The sequence below is a fragment of the Notolepis coatsorum genome (genome assembly GCF_963971535.1).
Source record: "Notolepis coatsorum genome assembly, chromosome: 18".
Lineage (NCBI taxonomy): Eukaryota > Metazoa > Chordata > Actinopteri > Aulopiformes > Paralepididae > Notolepis > Notolepis coatsorum.
The window spans coordinates 59,766,439-59,789,087 of NC_140182.1; the positions used below are offsets into that span (position 1 = coordinate 59,766,439).

General features: G+C 46.7%; 1 protein-coding gene across 1 annotated transcript in view; it reads left to right on the top strand.

Moving 5' to 3' along the window:
• Nucleotides 1–22,306, top strand: part of poc1b (POC1 centriolar protein B) — a 229,080-nt gene extending 206,774 nt beyond the window's left edge. Inside the window, exons 11-12 of the mRNA XM_084334765.1 lie at nucleotides 14,240–14,551; nucleotides 21,852–22,306. Of these exons, the coding sequence (XP_084190891.1) occupies nucleotides 14,240–14,551; nucleotides 21,852–22,049 (510 nt within the window). The 3' untranslated portion in view covers nucleotides 22,050–22,306. The remainder of the gene's footprint in view (nucleotides 1–14,239; nucleotides 14,552–21,851) is intronic.
• Nucleotides 22,307–22,649: the final 343 nt, after the last annotated feature.

A 22,649-nucleotide genomic window follows, 5' to 3' on the forward strand; every position in this document is an offset into this window, starting at 1 on the left:
CGCAAAAAAAACGCCAGGAATACAGCGTGTAGTCAGCACGGAGCAGTTGTTGCGAAAACGCCCATGCGCAGTAGATACCATCTGCGTGCCCTTCCTGTGTACAGTGTGTGTGTTTGGGACAGAGCTCCGTGTCCCAAATAGCTTCAGCTACCATGTGTTGTCAAGTTATTGTTATAAGGACCCCAGTCCAAGCTACAACAGTCTGCATTCCCTTAACAATTGTTTGTATTGAGCCGTATTGTATTGTACCCATATGCAATATGTTAAATAAAGTTTACATCCATTCATTCTGCTAGCATTACCGATTGCAGGAGCAGCTGGCTAACGTGAGCTATCAGGATTCAGACCCTGTTAGCTCAGAGTTCCTCTTTCAACTTAAGAAGCATTAAACAAAATGGCCCAGTCATCTATTCACCTTTGTTTAATACACACAGCGTTGTCTCTAATGTTATCTAACTACTGATAGCTCGCGATATCATCAGTTTTGATGCTGGCTAAGTAGCGTGAGCTAACGTTAGCTTCTAGCCACAATGCTATATTGTTATAATGGCATACTCCATTGACGTTAGCATGCAGCTTACAATGCTACAATGCTACCGATCGTTTTTTAGCCTAAACTATCCGCTCTTGGTGGTCACTTGTGTTGATGTTAGTTTTGTTTCATCAACAAATGACAGGCAGAACACACAGTGAATGTATCCGTTTTGTTTATTGCACTTTTATTAGGCTTTGCTGAAAAATTATTGCTGCATTGAGTAAAGCAAGATGGTGGCGCGGCATAGGCGCCTGCCTTATTGATATTTTCTTTGCTGGAGCTTCCACCAGGAAGTGTATTGGCACATTCGTTCTGATTGGTTGAAATTGCCTTCATGTTTGCCACCTACTGCCACCTACTGCTTTGGCAGTGTACTACATCAGTGTGCTCTGGTGACAAAAACGAAAAAAAAAACGAAAGTGTGACTCGAGGCGCATGACGTTGCGGCGATACGCGGCGATGCGTATAAGAAAACAATACGAAGATGATACGAAAGGTGTAACCTCAGCCTCAGACATGGCGTAACGCACAGAGATCTTGTACTATCAAATGCCCGTGGCACCTCCACTCCCCAATGTTTCATAGCCAACAATTACTTATTGGGCATAAACAACCCTCAATGGGAGAGGAAGGGAATCCACACTCTGGGGGATGTTTATGATGGAACCGGCCTTTGGGCGTTTCAAGACCTGAGAGATTTTTATGACCTTCCCGGAGCATCCTCTTTATTTTATTTACAACTAAGAGCGGTGCTCAGGGCGTATGGGGTCCCGTGAGGTCAAACACTACATTGACACCCTTTTTGTAGACTCATCAGAGACAGAACAACCTCAAGGGGCTTTGTTTCAGACTTTTATACACTCTTACTCAAGTCCATGTACAAGAACCTCCCCTTAGATACAATTTGGCGGGGTGACATTCCAGAATTTGATTGGGGTGATGTCTGGACTAATATTACACTGGCCTCCCGTAACCCCAATCATCAACAAATACACTTTAACTATATTCATAGAACATATCTCACCCCTAGGAAACTGTGTATGATGGGTCTTGTGGCTGACTCCCGGTGCACCCTGTGCACTCTGGGGGCCACTCTGGCACTTATCTGCACATATTCTGGGAATGTCCACCGGTCGCTCGATTTTGGAAGACCATAACTACTAAGCTTTTGGACATATGTGATTTGACAATACCACTATCAGCAATGACACTACTACTGAATGATATCTCTCAGCTGCCGGCTTCTATACAGCAAAAAATACTTGTTTTAGCAGGACTTACAGCAGCCAATGTGTATAGCCATGAGATGGTAACAACCTGACAAACGTACAATAATTTATTGGGCTTTAACATTCTTAGATGTAATTTATTTAGAGATCTCCACAGCTCTGGTAATTGGAGTCCAGGAATCTAATATTAATTTGTGGACATCGGCAGCTGGGAGAGTAAAGTCCATGGTCTAGCGGCGGAGTGGGATCGGCGTGGTTGGTCCTGAGGGGAAGAAATGTCTTTTAATGTCTTAATATTTTTATAATTTTTTACATATTACATTTTTATATATATCTTTTGTATTTTTATAAATATATTGTCTTATTGTTATTGTCAGTTGATCGGTTGATTATTGTTATATATATTTTATTGCTCCTTCGTTGTTCTTTATATTATTTATTGTTGTGTTCTGTTATGTCTTGTTTTATGTTATATGTAAAAAGAAATATATATATATTTTTTTTTTGTATCCACTTTTTCTCCCATTTTCTATTTTTCTCCCATCCCAATTTTCGTATCGTCCAATTCAACCCTCCCCTGTCTTTGAACGCTGTTTCATGCCTCCCACAAGCCGGCTGCAATGTGGACTAAGTCATACATAGCACGAGTCCCCTCCGATACTCGAGGTAACAGCAGTCGCATCTTTCCACCTGTGCGGCTCGATCTTTCAGCGTCAGGGGTCTGGGCTTTGGAGGGGCCCCGCCCCTGTCGCTTCCTGATTCTACTGCGCAGGCGCACCAACCGACCTGTAGGAGTCGCTGTCCACAACGCCCGATCCCCACCCATCAGTTTCCCTCCCCCTAATACTGCCAATGTGTATTAGTGCGGACGACCAGCTAAACTGAAAGCAATGTGGAGCGCTGGGCTCGAACAGGGAGGCTTACCTGTTCGAGCCCAGTCTCCAGTATCCGTGGTGAGCGCCTCGCCCACTGCACCACGTAGCCGCCCTCATATATATATATTTTTAAAGATTATTAAATTAATACGATTCTGCGAGGAGAGTATCGTACCAACCAAAAAGGTATGCTGCTTTTCAAACAATAAACCCTGGATTAACAAGGACATTAAACACCTGCTAAATAGGAAAAAGAGGGCCTTCATGGCAGGGGACACTGAGCAGGCCAGGGCTGTCCAAACGGAACTAAAAAAAAAAACAGCTATGGGCAGCCAAGGATAGCTACAAGGACATGCTGCTATGATGCCTGAATTTACCCAAGGGGATCAATAAAGAAATATCTTATCGTATCTTATCTTAAATACAGACAATGGGCTGAAGTAGGGTTGCACGGTATACTGGTATTGGTATAGTACCGCGGTACTAGAGTGTTTGAAATGATACTATACTGCGTTTGGGGAAAAACTGTACTTTTTTATTTTTTTTATTTATTCATTTATGCATGCAAATGCCTTCCTATTGGAGCACAGCGCTGCTGTCAGTGGTGACGTTGCGCTAGTTTACCGGAAGCAACCTTCTGGAATGAAGAACAACAAACTCTAGTTGAGACGAGAGCTGGCATGGCTCGTCCGGCAAGTGTTGGCATCTGTGGCACGACTGCAGTGCTGATGGGGGCTGCTGTGGCACGTGGCGTTGGTTGTCATGGCCATCGGCAGTCGCGGTGAGGATCTTTGTTGATTGGCGTTGGCTAGCTGGCTTTGGCTAGAGTTGTGGTTCGCTAGCTGTGTGGGCTAACGTTGGCCAAGTTTGCTCTGTGCGGGGTGTGCTAGCTGGCTAGCGTTGGTCAATAAAGATCCTCACTGCAATTAGTTAGTTATCATAACCATCGGCAGTTGCAGTGGGGATCTTTGTTGATTGGCGTTGGCTGGCTGGCACATTTTGCATAGGGGGAACTCGGCTGACGTTGGCTTGTGTAGCTGGCGAGCTGTAGTTCTAGTTGTGGCTGGCTAGGGGCTGGCAGGGACTGAAGACAATAACTGACTATAAAGTCAGCGCCCCCTCAATGGGGAGCGACGACGCCTCCCTCGCGGACAAGCTCAACATCTTCTACGCTCGGTTTGGTGTAGACAGTGGCGCTGCCGGCTCTCCGGCTAGTGACGTCACTGGCGCGCCGGCTGTTGTGGAGGGGGGGGGGGCAACCGCGGGGGGGCGGGGACGCTCTCTCGTTGTCGGAACACAGTGTGAGAAGAGCATTTATGCAGGTGAACACCAGGAAGGCTGCTGGCCCAGATGGCATAACAGGACGCATACTCAAGTCCTGTGCCAACCAGCTGGCCCCAGTGTTCACCGCCATATTTAATCAATCCCTGGCGGAGTCAGTGGTCCCTGCCTGCTTCAAGATGTCTACCATCATCCCTGTACCGAAGAAACCCTCCCCAACATGTCCAAATGACTACAGACCGGTGGCATTCACCTCTGTGGTCATGAAATGTTTCGAGAGGCTGGTCAAGGACCACATTTGTGCCTCCCTCCCCAGTGATATGGACCCTATGCAATTTGCATACAGGACAAACAGGTCCACCGACGACGCGGTCTCCCAGGTACTGCACAGCACCCTCTCGCACCTTGACCGTCAGAAGGGGGGCTATGTGAGACTGTTGTTCATTGACTACAGCTCAGCGTTCAACACCATAGTCCCCACCAGACTGGTGGACAAGCTGATCGAGCTAGGTCTGAGCTCCGCCCTGAGCGCCTGGGTACTGGACTTTCTGAGCGAAAGACCCCAGGCGGTCAGGGTGGGGGGTCAGACCTCCAACACCATCACCCTGAGCATCGGGTCCCCCCAGGGCTGTGTTCTGAGCCCCCTGCTGTACTCACTCTACACACACGACTGTGTGGCCAAGTTCAGCTCCAACTCCATAGTGAAGTTCGCAGACGACACAGTGGTGGTGGGGCTGATCTCGGACAACGACGAGAAGGCCTACCGGGAGGAGGTTGAGGTACTGGAACGCTGGTGCCAGGACAACAGCCTGCTCCTGAACATTGGTAAAACCAAGGAGCTGATCGTGGATTATAGGAGAGGACAGCAGGAGACGCACACACCACTGATGATTAACGGGGCTACCGTGGACAGGGTGAGCAGCTTTAAGTACCTGGGGGTCCACATCTCAGAGGACCTGACATGGTCAACACACATAGACACAGTAGTAAAGAAGGCGAAACAGCGCCTCTACCACCTGAGACAGTTAAGGAAGTTCAGAGTATCGGGGAAGATACTCCAGTCCTTCTACTCAGGAGCTGTAGAGAGCATCCTGACCGGAAACATCACTGCCTGGTATGGAAACAGCACGGCACAGGACAAGAAGGCCCTACAGAGAGTGGTGCGCTCAGCCGAGCGTACCACGGGTATTGCACTACCCCCCCTGCAGGTTCTATACAACAAGAGGTGCAAATCCAGAGCCTGCAGGATAATGAAAGACCCTCACCACCCCAATAACAGCCTGTTTCAGCTGCTGAGGTCAGGCAGACGCCTGCGAACCCCAGCTACTAGGACAGAGCGGCTTAGGCTCAGCTTCTTCCCCCAGGCCATCAGAGCCATTAACAATGAACATTGAGTGCTCAGAACATTGAACTATCCACACACAAGCACACATGAACACACACACGACACGCACACTGTGCACGCTCACACACGAGCAGCCACTTAACACTTTAACATGAGCGGGCACACACTCATGTCGCACACACGCACACTTATGGCCAAAGGAAAGGACACTTTAAATTAGAATAACAGGAACAGTGTATTGCACTACCAAAGCTAACTAGCATGTCCCATATGCTCTGTAAATAACTATGTACAGATACCGAGATGTCACTCCATGTTACCTGTTACCTGTTTACTGCACAATGTTGTTTTTTCATTTTGATTCTATTATATGTACCACTGTATTGCACATCGTTGCGGGAAAGACCACCCGCATTTCATTGTATACCTGTATGCCGTGACAATTAAAACTCTTGACTTGACTTGACTAGCTGGCGTTGATCAGTGGGGATCCTCGCTGCGATTGCAGATGGTTGTGGTGGCTGGCGTTGCGTGCTGCGGTGGCTCCTGTCAGTGCTGTGGTCGTGCCGTTGATGCCAACGTTCGTTGGATGGGCTATGCTAGCTCTCGTGACTACAGTTCCTTATACGAGCATTAGAAAATGTCCACAATGCTATTCGCAAGAATAGAAAATAAATTGAAAAGCCTAATAATAAGCTATACATAGCCTAAACTGCCGTGCTGAAAGCTAGTAAACGCAGCATCTCTATGGCTTAGGCGCTTGTTACACTGACTGTTTTTGTGCTCGTTTTTATACGTTTTTGAATACGTTTGCTGTCCCTTTTACACAGAAATGCGTTTTTTGGCGGATATGTTGTGGCCCTACTGAAAACGCTAAATTGTGTTTTCCGTTTTGGAGTAGCGCCAAAACTCGCCGACAACAGTCGTGTAATTTGCACGGAGTCGTTGTTGCGAAAACGCCCATGCGCAGTAGATACCATCTGCGTGCCCTTCCGGTGACAACAGAGTGTGTGTGTGTTTGGGACAGAGCTGTCCCAAATAGCTGCAGCTACCATGTGTTGTCAAGTTATTGTTATAAGGACCCCAGTCCAAGCTACAACAGTCTGCATTCCCTTAACAATTGTTTGTATTGAGCCGTATTGTATTGTACCCATTATGCAATATGTTAAATAAAGTTTACATCCATTCATTCTGCTAGCATTACCGATTGCATGAGCACTGCCACTGGCTAACATGAGCTAGCGTTAGCTATCAGACCCTGTTAGCTCAAAGCTCCTCTTTCAACTTAACAAGCATTAAACAAAATGGTCCAGTCATCTATTCACCTTTGTTTAATACACACAGCGTTGTCTCTAATGTTATCTAGCTACTGATAGCTCCTGATATCATCAGGTTGGTGCTGGCTAACTAGCGTGAGCTAACGTTAGCTTCTAGCCACAATGCTATACTGTTATAATGGCATATTCCATCCACGTTAGCATGCAGCTAACAATGTAGCTAACAACGTCACAATCTTTTTTGAGACTAAACTATCCGCTCTTGGTGGTCACTTGTGTTGATGTTAGTTTTGTTTCTCAACAAATGAGAGGCAGAACACACAGTGAATGTATCCGTTTTGTTTATTGCACTTTTATTACACTTTGCTGAAAAAGAAGTGCTGCATTGGGTAAATAGGCAAAGATGGAGGCGCCCGCCTTGTTGACATTTTCTTTGCAGGAAGTGTATTGGCACATTCAAGTTCTGATTGGTTGAAAATTGCCTTCATGTTCGCCACCTACTGCTTTGGCAGTGTACTACATCACTGTGCTCAGGTGACAAAAACGAAAGTGTGACTGGCCTCCCGCTACGTTTCGGCGAAACTCATCTGACAATGAAACGAAAATTAAACGAAAGTCTAACCGCAGCCTTAGTCACAAACGTGATTTATACAGAGACATTTGACAATTGCCCATTAATGGTTCATACATACTGTATAAAGACAACGGAAATCTATTTTATTTTTGTTAAACAGCCTACAATATGACAACCTAGTTCTAGATTATGATAGGCTATAATCAGTCTCACTCATCAAAATGTTTTCTAGGTAACTTATGGTATCTCAAACTAATTAGGCCCTCTGCTATGACAAATGTATAATAATACAACCATACTTTTTCTACTCCTTGAATTTTTTTAAACTACAGAAGTCTGCTGCATTTGGCTCACAGAGTGACTCCCCCCACTCAGAAGCAACCTAACCTCCCAGCTTTTTTTGAGCAGCATATTAAGTACACAAATTAGTCCAAAGATGATAAAAGGCTCAACAGGGCAGTCGCAGAGTTCATCTATATGGACCAAGTTCCAATATATACTGTATACAGTTGAGAAAGCTGGGTTCAGAAACCTTGTGCAAAAAAAGTTCTCCAGCATTTTTAATGCCATTGCTTTTAATTTAATTTATTTATTCTTGTCATTGTTCATTGTTGTGTTTTAAAATAAAGAACAATAATGACATCTGAGAGTTTTTCTCTGGTTTTGAGGAAAAGTATCGAAAAGTATCGAAATTAATATTGGTATAGTATCGAAACTAAAATGTTGGTATCGTGACAACCCTAGGCTGAAGGAACAAAAGTACCATAAATTGGAGTACTTCTGGCCAAAACGTGACTTAAAGTACCCTAATCCACCTGTCTCAGTCCCCGCCCTCTTTTCATTATCCTCCAATCGCAAGCGTCTCTTCCCTCTGACAGCTTCCTTGAGGACCAGGAAAAGAGGGCAGGGTTTGAGTTTGGTCAATATACTTTCTGTCACTCACTTCCCCTTGTGTTCCTCTATCTGGAAGATATCAACAGTGTTGTAGTCGAGTCACTAAATCTCTAGTCCGAGTCAAGTCCTGAGTCCCCAGTGTTCGAGTCCAAGTCTGAGTCACCAAAGAAGAGATCGAGTCGAGTCCCCATTACCCTAGTCTGAGTCCAAGTCATCAAGGTTGAGTCCACTCCAATCTGGCAGTCAAAGAGCTTAAATGCATAAAATATGCGGTCACCATTGCAAATGGAATTTATTTACTTTGTGACACAATAGCCAAACAAATGCACTAGCCATCAATATCTTATGCCAAATTATTAGGGCCTATTACAAAGAAAATTAACTGTAGAGTCCGAGTCTGCACCTTCCGAGTCCGAATGCAGTCAATGGTCGAGTCCGAGTCATCAGTGCTCAAGTAGAGTCACAAGTCCTGAAAATCAGTCCTGGACTCGAGTACTACAACACTGGATATCAAACAATGCTTTTTTGCGTGCATGCAGAGCGGTCTTAACTCTGTTAGCTTGTCTCTAGTAGGTACAGTACCAGTCACCCAGTACTTCTGCTGCTTCCTCTGCTTCACCCTAGGGTTGGCTACCGTTCAAATCGATACCGGTACCCCAGGGTACCTTTTTTCGGTACTTTACTTTCTCTGTAATAACACAAATGTTATTTCAGTTGTAAACAAACTTAAATCCAAACTTATCAGTTTATGTTATTTATTTAGAAGATTGTTATTTATTGTACACACACCACACAAACTAAAACCCATCCCCACCTCCCTCTCCCCTCCCAAGCCATTCCTACAACCATCTTCTATTGGAATTCTGATTATTTTCTACCTGGGCGGGTCGTAAATCGACCTGCTCTCAAGGTACCGACATTTTGTACCGATTGATCTAAGGTGAATCGGTACTCGGTAGCACCGATGTAATCCGGTCAATGCCCGTAAAAGTACCGACTTCGGTACCAAATCCTACTTCACACCCTAACAACCCTGTTCTCTGGTTCAACACCGTGACAGGGCAGGCTAGTGCCTCCTTTGATTTCAATAAGGATTTCCTCCTCTACCTCTAATGACATTACATGGCATCCTGTGACCAGGAAAAGCTGTCTTCCCCATCAGCCGTGCAGCCAGCCAGCCTCCGCACCAGCCCTCTAATGTGTTTAAAGAACAAATGGAGCTACCTGATGGATTACTCATGTCCTCACTCACTCACTCATGTAAATTACAGACCCTCACTCACTCACTCACTCACTCACTCACTCACTCACTCACTCACTCACTCACTCACTCACTCACTCATGTAAATAACACACACACACACACACACACACACATATTCAACTCAGTCACTCACTCACACTCTCGCTCACTCACTCCCCAGCTCTTTCTGCTTATTACCATTCGTTATTTCTCAAGCTAACGCATGCTGAGCAGCCATGTCAACAGCACCACATGTTGTCTGGCTCTCTAACGTTTCGGCAGGTATCTTAACGGCGAGGAGGCGGGTCTCTAACGTCTCTAACAGCGTCTCCGCAGGCCGTGTCCAGTCGGTTGCCAACAGTGGGTTTCCTGTCTAGGCTGCAGAGAGCGACAAAGAAAGCACCCAGAGACCTCTTTGATTGGCCCATTGTCTGGACCACTCGCACCACTCCACTGAAGGACCTCATAAATATTCCTAATAGGAGAGGGAGCGTGCGCGTGTGTGTGTGTAAGCGTGTGTGTGTGTGGGGGGGGGGGGGGGGGGGAGCGACAGAGTCCCCGTTTTACGGCTGGCGATTGCCAAGCAAATAAATGATTCAATGGTTGGCACACACACACACACACTCTCTGTATCGATCTATCTCTCTCTCTTTGTATCTATCTCTCTCTCTCTCGACAGACAGAGAGAGAGAGAGAGAGAGAGAGAGAGATTTGTGAGAAATGTATACACAAATAAAAACATGCACATGCACACTGTGCTGATGTCTGATAACACTGTTGATCAGCACAACCCTACACTGAAAGGTTTGGCTTATTTTGATATAAAGGAATTGTAGATGTAGAGAGAGAGAGAGAGACAGAGAGACAGAGAATCCTGTTTTTGATCAGGCACCCGATGATTCCATTTAGTAATGGTGGTGGTGGTAGGTACTATTTCTGATCCGCTCTCCGCTTGGAAGTTCTCTCTGCTTTGATCTCAATTACCGTAGACACTGCAGCCTCTCGTTTCACACAGCGATGTGCCTAGCGCTGCATGGCCATGGCCTGCGACCCTTTTGCCCGAAACGATTCGGCTACCTATAAGCTAGTTATTATATATAGTATATTCGTGAGCGGCTAACTACGGTGTCTGCGGTTAAGGACTCCGAGTCGATCGTGTTCCCACTCCATCTCCAGCACCTGTTGAATCTCCTACCGTTCATAAAGATAAGATAATATATTCCTTTATTGATCCCCTTGGGGAAATGCAGTCATCATAGCAGCATGGGGGAGGGGAGGTACAGGTACATGGTAATAGTAGAAAGACATAAATACAGGCAATAGAATTATAGTACAGTAGAAAAGTAAAAAATAGGCAGTGTAAACAATATAATTTACTCTGAATATATAAGCAAGTACGCAGTGTAATCAAAGGTGCAGATGAGGGTCTGTATGCCTTATCAGTTATATTATACATTACAATAAATATGGTTATAATAAACACTAGAATCTAAATATATAATATGAGTAAGTACAGTATACAGTATACACAGGTGCAGTATACACAAGGTACCCTAACTGGTGTGATATGTCATTTGTTATGCATTGTAGTCCGTGCAGTTTAGGTGAGAGTCAGACACTCATTGGTCAGACACTCCTAGTATTTCTCGAGTTCTGCTGCCGTTAGTTCTCCGGCTGCTGGCGGCTATATAAATGCGGTCCGTTTACTGTTTTACCTTCGCTCGCGGCTAATCTCTCTGCAGCTCTTTGAAGCAACGCTTTTTTCCACATTATGGAAGGTTCCGGCGGTCACCCCCCGTCACGTGCTACCGGGCCGAATGTCCCGTTTCGAGGATCTTAATCGGGATGTTTAGGAAAGGGAACGCCGCTTTGAATGGAAATGCCACGTTCCTAAACCATCCCAATTATGCACACACGCTATTCCCAGAAGTCCAGTGTCGCGCGCCGATCCTCCGTTTCCCGGGCTTCGCGTCGGGAGCGTTTGACGTTGTTGGTTTTACTATCGGTGCTCTGGGGGGGGGAGCCGTGCACCACCATGCTTACCATGCTGCTCTGTTATCAAGGGCTTATTTTCCGCTGTGTCGTTGCCAAACCCTCTCTCTCTCCCTCTCTCTCTCTCTCTCTCTCTCTCTCTCTCTCTCTCTCTCCCCCCCCCCCCCACTGGCCCGGACAGCCTCGCCTGGCAGCACTCCCGCTACTGATGGCTTCGGTTGCCGTGGCGATGGGCTGTGACCCCGCCGTTCCACATGGCGCGGCAGACTGAATGTAATCTCAAACGGGACCCTCCGATTCTGTGTGTGTGTGTGTGTCTATGTGCATGTGTGCGTAATTGTGTGTGTGTGCGTGTGCGTGTGCGTGTGTGTGTGTGTGTGTGCGTGCGTGTCTTTGCCTAGTGATTGACACGTGGGTCTGCCTCTGAGTATCCTGCCTCTTAATGTTTGATTGCACCCAAACTTCCTGCTGGAGAACAAAAAGATGGATGGAGGTCTGGGTCTGCTGAGCATAAATGAGCAGAACAGATGTAGCCCAGATGTGGTGGTGGTGCAGGGTGGGGTGGGCAGAGAGAGCGAGAGAGAGACAGAGAGAGACAGACATGTGAGACAGGGAGCGGAGAGCGAAAGAGAGAGAAGGAGGGAGAGCGAGAGAAAGAGAAGGAGGGAGACGGAGAGAGAGAGAGAAGGAGAGAGAGACTCAGCTAGACTCCCTATTCACACACTGACAGCTTTGTTCACCTCCAGTTAGGACTTGCCTCCCATCCCCTCGTCCCTCTCCCCCTCCCCTGAGCCAGGGTATCGCCCAACCCCTCTCCCCTCCTTCCCACCCACCCCCACCCCTCCCCTCCCACGGCCTCTTTTAAGTAAGGACAGTGCTCAGGAAGCAGGCCGGAATCGATTGCTCCATGCATTAGGCCAGGAATGTGTGACCCCCCCCCCTTCATACACACACACACACATACGCACCACTGCCAGCACTGCCACCTCCTCTTTCCTCCTCCTCCTCTCCTCCTGTCTCCTTCTTTCATTCTCTTGTTTCCTCTCTGTTCCTCATGCTTTCCTTGAACCCTATGCCTTCCTCCATCCCCCCTCACCCCCCTTGCCACTCTGGCAGGACGCCCAGCAGTGCTTTGTGTTGTTTATAAGGGCTTGTTCAAGGCACTGGTCTGAGTACAGCTGGCTGGCGTGCCGGGGTGCATTGTGTCTGTGTGAGCATGTGGAATGCTGATCTGAAAACAGGTGACAGGTGCGCCGCGTTTTTTTGGTTCTACGACTATCTGCGTTAATTCAATATTATAGTTGACGAAACAAATGTTATTGAGCGAGCCTAAAAAGGTCAGTCACGGAAGTTATGTAGGTTCAAATCAGTTGGATGGACTAAAATGGCAAATAGAGTCGTGACTTTTGCATGTATCCAGTATAGATTCTAGGGACAGCTCAGAATAATCCATTATTCAACCGAGAGCTTCAGAATCTACTACTTTATAATTTGGTAACTGTCAAAAAATTTTTGCTGGAACGAAAGAAGATCTATTCCCATACATCACAATTACCAAATAAACTGACGAGCCAACAAACTAAATGAAATGTCCTGTCTATTCAGTTTAAACAATGAAAATCAACACCTTCTAGTCCTTGTAACTAACACTGATAGATAGAACTTTAACTGACACTAAAACTGATCAAAGTCAACGGACGTCATAGCAATTACACAATTACACATAAACCACAAGACTCGGATACTGATATTTATATCTGACAATTCTTTGCTCTGTCATTTTCCGTGTGTCTTTATTATTCTTCTTTTTTTGTATCCACTTTTTCTCTTCTTTTTAATTTTTTTCTCCCATCCCAATTAGGTTGTGCCAATTCTCCCCTCCCCTGTCTTGAACGTTGCTCGCATATGCCCCCCACTGGCCGGTTGTAGGGAGGATAGAAGCCTTGCATCATGCGTCCCCTCCGATACACGAGGAGGCAGCCTGTCACATCTTTTCACCTGCCAGCGTGGACTCTCATTGGTGAGGTGTAACGTGTGGGAGGCTCACACGACCCCCGCCATTTCCTGTCTCTGCTGTGCAGGCGTCCCCAATCGACCTGTAGGAGTCGCTGTCCACAACGTCCAGATTACCACCCATCGACTTCCACCCCCTAACTCTGCCAATTGAGTTAGTATTACGGCCGGCCCAAGCCGGAGGCAGCGCCGACAGCCGGAGTCGAACCCGGTGTCTCTTGCGTTGGTGACAAGTGCAATGTCCGCTGCGCCACCCAGCCGCCTGTCTTTATTATTCTTTCATCCTATTATAAAACCTGTGAAGTAACGCTGTAGGTCTTTTACACGTGGCTCCTACGACAGACATACTGTTTGCTCATGAAGATGCCACATAGATAGATAAAGTTCTTTCCTAGTAATGGAGAAGGGAACCTGGTGAGTTGAACTCTCTTCTGTTGCTCTCCATCCAGACAGACAGCCTGCTAGCCTGAGTCATCCACCTCCCCTAGTCTCCCCTAGTCATAACGGACTCGAGATCTGTTCCATTTGCTGTAAAAGATAAAGCCCACTGGAGACGGGAAGGAACACTGTGTGGCATTACATATGATTATTATAACATATCGGTGAGGCTAATTCATTCTCACATGTCTTCATTGTGCTCCTTCCCACTCTCTGCTTCCTGTAGGTTTTGAGGTAGCAATTTGAGCTTCAACGGTCGTTGTTAGGGGCTCTATTATTTTGAGAATCCATTCAAATGAGTCCATTCAAATGTGTCCTTTTAATCACATTTTCCGCTTTGTCACAATGGAGGTTTGATGAAGTGCGAGTGTCTTGTGGGGATACGGTACATTCGATGGGGATAATTTGGACGCCATCCATTGTAGTTGCGAGTGCCGGTACTTCGGTAACAGAGTTAATGCCCGTTGCCGTGCGCCGAAGTGAATGCACCAGCGATCGGTTGAGAAAAAAAACAGCCTTTCTTTTGTCTTCCTTTGTCTCCAGCATGTAAACGGTCGGTGGTACGAGACGGCGACGCAAAGAGTCGCCAACGGTCACCACCACCACGCCAACGGCCTGCCAGTGCACCGTGGCGTCGCCAGCTCCAGCCCCCAACCCCCGAGTGAGGACGGCAGTGCCAGCGGGTGCGGCTCGACGGCGGGCAGCCAGGCTCGGTCGGGAGGAGGAGGAGGAGGAAGGAGGAGGGAAAAGGAGGAGGAGAAAAAGAAGGAGGAAGTGGAAGTTGTCTCCGGTCGTCCAATGGGACTGGAGAACACCCTGCAAAACATCGTCCAACAGCTGGATATCCTCACACAGGTTAGCTTTAGACCTGGCAATCCCCCACGGCTGTTAAATAGTTCCAACCTGGCAACCCAAGCTATGAGATATTGCCAATCTGGGAGCCAGGTTAGATGTTCTTTCTGTGTATTTTCAAGTGACTTACAAGGTAACGGTGGAGGAGATCTAAGCCCCTTTCACACTACCCATTAAAGCCGGGGTTTAGAATAGAAATACTTTATTTATCCCGAGGGAAATTCTGCACTACGAATCGCTCACAGTCAACAGTAAACATTTAGGTAGTCAAAAACTAAATTTGATGCAGCATTTTGCGTCCCCCATCTATTCGATTTGGGAACACTGCATCGTGGCATCCTGTCTGAATGCACACACTTATACCGCCTTGCTAGGTTCAGTGTGGACTGATTGATTGATTGAAAATTGTATTAACAGATTTCAGAATGGGTACAATACAGTACAGCTCAATACACACAATTGTTAAGGGGATGCAGACCAGAGAAAAACTTGATTACATCAGTGTCCCCCATTTTCAATTCATCATAACATATATGACATACAGATAGACAGTACTGCTAAATTTTTTATTTTTTTTTATCTACTTTTTCTTCCCATTTTCTATTTTTCTCCCATCCCAATTTCGTATTATCCAATTCTACCCTCCCCTGTCTCGAATGTTGTTAGACCATGCCTCCCACTGGTCGGCTGCAATGTGGACAAAGCCTTGCATCACGTGTCCCCTCTGGTACACAAGGAGGCAGCCATCGCATCTTTTCACCTGTACAGCGCGATCTCTCAGTGGCGAGGAGTAACGCGTGGGAGGCTCATGCTGCCCCCGTTACTTCCTGATTCTGCTGTACAGGTGCACCAACCGACCTGTAGGAGTCGCTGTCCACAAAGTCCGATCCCCACCCACCGGCTTTCCCACCCCCTAATACTGCCAATTGTATTAGTGTGAATGACCAGCCAAGCCGGAAGCAATGCCGAGAGCTGGGCTCGAACCCAGCATATCCTGCGTTAGTGGCGAGCGCCTTGCCCACTGCGCCACTTAGCCGCCCCAGTACTGCTACATCTATACATTTATATATACATTTGACGTAGAAACTGTACATTGGAGGAGGTGGGGGAACTGTACATTGGAGGTGGTTGGGTGGGTTGGGTGGGGTTGGGTAGGTGGGGGGGGGGGGGGGGAACTGTACATTGGAATATCGACGAAACCTTACTTGGTCCCAAGAAGAGGGTTTTGTGTATTATTGGGTTAGGACATTTACTGTACTTTGGAGGGGGTTGGGTTAGGACATTTACAGGGGCCAGTTTCAAATTGCAGTCTCCCGTAGGTGCTCTTTGAGAGTGGTTTTGAAAGTGGGTAGTGATTCACATTCCTTTACAGCTTTGGGTAGGGCGTTCCACATTGATGTGGCATAATTGCGAAATGTGTTTAGTCCCTTGTTTGAGCCAAATCTGGGTTTAACATTATTTGAGGAGCTCCCTCTGGTGTTGTGGTCGTGGTATTCACTGACCTTTGGGAAGTATTTTGACATGTCCATGGGTACCTTAGTCGTGTAAATGGGGGACCCTGGTGGAAACAAGACGAAAGTCTTTCTCTGGTCTGCATCCCCTTAACAATTGTATGTATTGAGCTGTACTGCACTGTACCCATTCTGCAATCTGTTAATAAAGTTTTCATTCATTCATTCATAGTGTATCTTGTAGACCAGGCCCATTGCAAGTTGCTGTACTCTGTTGTCTACTCTAAGCCATCCTAGGTAGTCAAAGTGGGCAGGGGTGAGGTGGGTTCTAGGAGTAAGGTCAAGTAGTAATCTGACCAGTTTGTTTTGTGATGTTTGTAATCTTGTTTTTAGCGCCTTTGAGGTGCTTTGGTACCATGAGGTGCAAGCATAGTCGTAGTACCCTTGAATGAGTGCTCCTGCCAGAGTCTTCAGGGTATTCTTGTTTACCAGAGAGGAGATCCGGTACAAGAATCTAGTTCGTTGGTTGACTTTTTTGATTACATTGGATGCCATTTTGTCACAGGAAAGATTTGCCTCTAGGATGGAACCTAGGTATGTAATGTCATCTTTCCTTGTGACAATATTGTCACCCACTGTAACTGAGAAGCCGTCGGTCTTGCTGAGTTTGTTATTTGACCGAAGAGAATGGACTCTGTTTTACCCAGGTGTAATGCTAGTTTGTTATCAGCGAGCCAGGTGCAGATTCTGCCGAGTTCTGAGCTGAGGGTTTTTTCAACCTGTAACTTGTTCTTGTCAGAGACCAGCAGGGCTGAGTCGTCCGCGAACAAGAACAAGTTGCAGTCACAAAGCTGACCAAAGCCGGCAGATTGGGGGGAAGAAGAGAATCAGAATCGGTGTACAGTTTTGTACACATTTAGTTTGACAGTTATTGAGAGTAAATGAGTTTGAATATGGCCACCAGTGATGTCATCGGGGACATCGAGTCCTTGTGTTAATTTCAGCTCAATGAAATGAGAAGGTAGCAGTCCGTATAATTCCTATTATTTCATCTACATAATTTAATTGTTTTCGGATGTGTGTGAGATTATGTGCAAAATAAATCGGCATTGTTTTTTTGGTGAAGTGCCCCTTTAACTGCAACTCGGCTACTTCTGATTGTTGCCAAAAATTTATAATTGAACTGTCTGACTGAATTTCTGAATTTGCTTCACGACAGAATATATGTATAGCAGCTGACGTTGGTTCTGCCGTGGTTGAAGTCCTACGTTTGGTACTTTTCTGCCAAGTTTCACTCTCAGTCCAAAGTTATATAGTCAATGAATGCACTTGAAATATTGTCCGTGTGATGACTGTGGCTCATGTTGCAAATATCAAAATTTCAACATCTGGGCCGTTTGGGCGGCTAGCATGTTGAATCTAAAGGAAGACGTCTCTATCGGTCTTTCAATTTACAAGGTACTCTGAATTTTTCTCTCAACATCCCAGTTCTTAGACACACACACACACACACACACACACACACACACACACACACACACACACACACACACACACACACACACACACACACACACACACACACACACACACACACACACACACACACACACAGAGACATTGTTCTAGACACAAATGCATTACTTGAAGGAGGTCGGAGTGCAGGGCTGCCTGCAGTGCAACACCCCTAGAGGCATCTGGGGTCACCAGCTCACAGCAGGAATACACCATCTAGTCACCAGCTCACAGCAGGAATACACCATCTAGTCACCAGCTCACAGCAGGAATACACCATCTAGTCACCAGCTCACAGCAGGAATACACAATCTAGTCACCAGCTCACAGCAGGAATACACCATCTAGTCACCAGCTCACAGCAGGAATACACCATCTAGTCACCAGCTCACAGCAGGAATACACAATCTAGTCACCAGCTCACAGCAGGAATACACCATCTGGGGTCACCAGCTCACAGCAGGAATACACCATCTAGTCACCAGCTCACAGCAGGAATACACCATCTAGTCACCAGCTCACAGCAGGAATACACAATCTAGTCACCAGCTCACAGCAGGAATACACCATCTGGGGTCACCAGCTCACGGCAGGAATACACCATCTAGTCACCAGCTCACAGCAGGAATACACCATCTAGTCACCAGCTCACAGCAGGAATACACCATCTAGTCACCAGCTCACAGCAGGAATACACCATCTAGTCACCAGCTCACAGCAGGAATACACCATCTAGTCACCAGCTCACAGCAGGAATACACCATCTAGTCACCAGCTCACAGCAGGATTACACCATCTAGTCACCAGCTCACAGCAGGAATACACCATCTAGTCACCAGCTCACAGCAGGAATACACCATCTAGTCACCAGCTCACAGCAGGAATACACCATCTAGTCACCAGCTCACAGCAGGAATACACCATCTAGTCACCAGCTCACAGCAGGAATACACCATCTAGTCACCAGCTCACAGCAGGAATACACCATCTGGGGTCACCAGCTCACAGCAGGAATACACCATCTAGTCACCAGCTCACAGCAGGAATACACCATCTAGTCACCAGCTCACAGCAGGAATACACCATCTGGGGTCACCAGCTCACAGCAGGAATACACCATCTAGTCACCAGCTCACAGCAGGAATACACCATCTAGTCACCAGCTCACAGCAGGAATACACCATCTAGTCACCAGCTCACAGCAGGAATACACCATCTAGTCACCAGCTCACAGCAGGAATACACCATCTAGTCACCAGCTCACAGCAGGAATACACCATCTAGTCACCAGCTCACAGCAGGAATACACCATCTAGTCACCAGCTCACAGCAGGAATACACCATCTAGTCACCAGCTCACAGCAGGAATACACCATCTAGTCACCAGCTCACAGCAGGAATACACCATCTGGGGTCACCAGCTCACAGCAGGAATACACCATCTAGTCACCAGCTCACAGCAGGAATACACCATCTAGTCACCAGCTCACAGCAGGAATACACCATCTAGTCACCAGCTCACAGCAGGAATACACCATCTAGTCACCAGCTCATAGCAGGAATACACCATCTAGTCACCAGCTCACAGCAGGAATACACCATCTAGTCACCAGCTCATAGCAGGAATACACCATCTAGTCACCAGCTCACAGCAGGAATACACCATCTAGTCACCAGCTCACAGCAGGAATACACCATTTAGTCACCAGCTCACAGCAGGAATACACCATCTAGTCACCAGCTCACAGCAGGAATACACCATCTAGTCACCAGCTCACAGCAGGAATACACCATCTAGTCACCAGCTCACAGCATGGGGCGACAGTGCTGGATTTTTTTCAGGGGGGGTGGTAGGCCCCCAAAACGACTAGTGTTTTCGCGGGGCGCACATGTCACAGATACGTGGTGTCAACAGTGTCGTCATAGACGCGCGCAGTAAGGCGGTTGTTAGTATCGGTGCATTTCTCTACACTGAGTTGAAATGAAACGATTGCACATCAATTAGGTAAATAAGTATTAACAATATTTATTTACAACACATAAATTAACTCATTTACAATTATACATACAGTAGTGACAACACACATATTATGAACTATTTACAATACAGGGAGGCACATACAACACTCATAACTATTTACAACCAGTGTCAGAGCGAGCACACTCAAGTTGTTCGGAAATTCTGAGGGCTCAGAGTGCACACTGGACGCTCTGACCAAGAGTCAGTTTATCAGAGCGGAGCAGATTTTCAGAGTGAATTTATTAACTCACCTTAACTAGGGCCCTATGAAATCCGTTTTTATCTTTTCCTGTTTTCGGATATGAATTTTCTTGTTTTCGGATTTCTCGGTTTTTAATTTTCCGGTTTTTGGATTTCTCTGATTTTTATATTTTTTCCTTTTGGATTTAACAAAAAAAAACTATACAAAATTATGTTTTTAACTAACTTTAATAACAGTACATCTGCAAACAGTGCCAGTTAGGCCTGCCGCGATAAGCAATAAATCGATTAATTGCCGCGATAATTAAAATTAATGCAATGATTTTGACGGGCACGATTAATTGCTATTTGCGCATTTGTTTTAATGAGGCGGAACCAGTGCCCCTTGTCAGTCACTGTCCGTGTTGGGAAATACATTTCTCAAAAAAAAATTCTCTAACCGGTCGCAATAATATCGCTTATCGCAATATTTTCGGGGGCAATTAATCGCCCAGCAAAATGTGTTATCGTGGCAGGCCCAGTGTAGTTCAATGTTCAGTGCCAGTTAGGTTATGAGGTTTATTTTTTCCAATTCAGTTCAGTTCAATGCAGTTCAACTGCCAGTGCAGTGCAATAACTCAATAATAATTAAATAGTTAAATAATACAAAATAATAATTTGTTTAAAATAAATCAGAAAAAAAACTGTAAAATGTAATTTATTTCAAAGAGATGTCCTTTAAAGGTTCATGCTTTCCCCATCTCTGGCTGACATCACCATTGTGATACATGATGGTTAGGCCTTTGTGTTTTCCTCAGTGAGGGATTCTCTTTTGTTTGTCAGCAGCGTTTTATACTTGCTGAAGCTTCTCTCTGTATAATTATTTTTCAAGTTTAAATATCAACATTATCTGGCCATCCTCAGTAAATAGTAAATACTATCAAACTTGCCAAAGACCAGAGTTGGGACGGGCACCCGCACGAGCACGCACACACACACACACACACACACACACACACACACACACACACACACACACGCTAGTTCTGCCTCTAACCTCTAACAGCCTATCCAATTCATATCAATCGAAATAACGTATTGTTTTCATCTCTCTATATTAACGTGATTCCATCAACACAACATAAATGTTCAAAACACGACAAGACAGTTTGCATCACTTCCCACGGTTCTCTACACTTATTCTACCGGTAGTGCGGTAGTTGTTGCCACGGTATTGGGTCTTTGGGTGAATACTTCATTGGCGGGGAAGAAGAACACTGATAGCGGTGTGTGGACCGTCCTGCGAGCCCCATGCCACCGTCCCGCGAGCCCCAGGCCACCGTCCCGCGAGCCCCAGACCACCGTCCCGCGAGCCCCAGACCACCGTCCCGCGAGCCCCAGACCACCGTCCCGCGAGCCCCAGACCACCGTCCCGCGGTCCCGCGAGCCCCAGACCACCGTCCCGCGAGCCCCAGACCACCGTCCCGCGAGCCCCAGACCACCGTCCCGCGGCCCCAGGCCACCGCCCCGCGAGACTTGTTTCCCGTGCGCCAAAAATTCGACCCGGTCTCGTCCCGTGGGGCTCGCGGGACGGTGGCCGCGGGTCGGTGGCCTGGGGCTCGCGGGACGGTGGCCTGGGGCTCGCAGGACGGTCCACACACCGCTATCAGTGTTCTTCTTCCCCGCCAATGAAGTATTCACCCAAAGACCCAATACCGTGGCAACAACTACCGCACTACCGGTAGAATAAGTGCAGAGAACCGTGGGAAGTGATGCAAACTGTCTTGTCGTGTTTTGAACATTTATGTTGTGTTGATGGAATCATGTTAATATAGAGAGATGAAAACAATACGTTATTTCGATTGATATGAATTGGATAGGCTGTTAGAGGTTAGAGGCAGAACTAGCGAGCAGGCTGCAGGCTGTTAGTAGAGGCAGAACTAGCGCAACGCGCTGTTTGGGCGTAGAGAGAGCGTACGTCAGTGGCCAATCAGATCGCAGAACGCGAATGCGGAACTGCAAGTTTGTTGGTAAAAGACTACACGCGGGCGGGCCGCCCCCGCCAAGGCAATGGTAGGGGAAACACTGACTAAATATTTGCCCCTCCCCCTTCCCTTCCTCCTCCTCCTCCTAACAGACCATGTGGGTGCTGGAGGAACGTCTCACCCTAACTGAAGACAAGCTGAAGGAGTGTCTCCAAAACCAGTACCACATCCTCAAGCAAGTGCACGCTGCGGGAGAGAGGCAGCAGGAGAGGAGAGGCGAGGAAGAGGAAGAGGAAGAGGAAGAGGAAGAGGAAGGGGGGAGGGATGGATCTCCTGTCCCTGCCACTTAACGCCAAACCTCCTTCCGCACAACACACACACAACAAATCCCTCTTCTTCTAAGTGACTGTTGGATCTCTGCGTGGGGGGTTCCGTGCTGTGTGTGTGTGTGTGTGTGTGTGTGTGTGTGTGTGTGTGTGCGCACACGTGCTTGTGTGTGTGTGCGCGCGCGCGGACGTGCTTATGTGTGCAACTAACCTCCACCTTGGTGGTCTCTCTCAGGGGTCAATGACTTAATCAGGATTTGGGTGCGGTTGAATTGTGTGTGTGTGTGTTTGTGTGTCATGTATGTGTATGTATGTAAATAAACAGAATATATTATTGCACTAATACCGCCTGTCTTTCTGCCTTTGTGATATTATGCCACAAATATACCATGGTTTTCAAAATCCAGGTTTTCAAAGTTGATTTAGGATTATTAACCACGTCCTTTTGACCTAATTCTTATTGGGATTTCAAAAGCCAATATATCAATATCGAAATAAGTATTTTTGAATTTCATGAGTATTCTGTTTCTGCCTTTATCACATGAACCTAAGCTCGCTGAGCCACCAGGACGCCCCAAGTCTCAGCACCTCATATACTGGCACACTTGCTAAACGTTGCCTGTT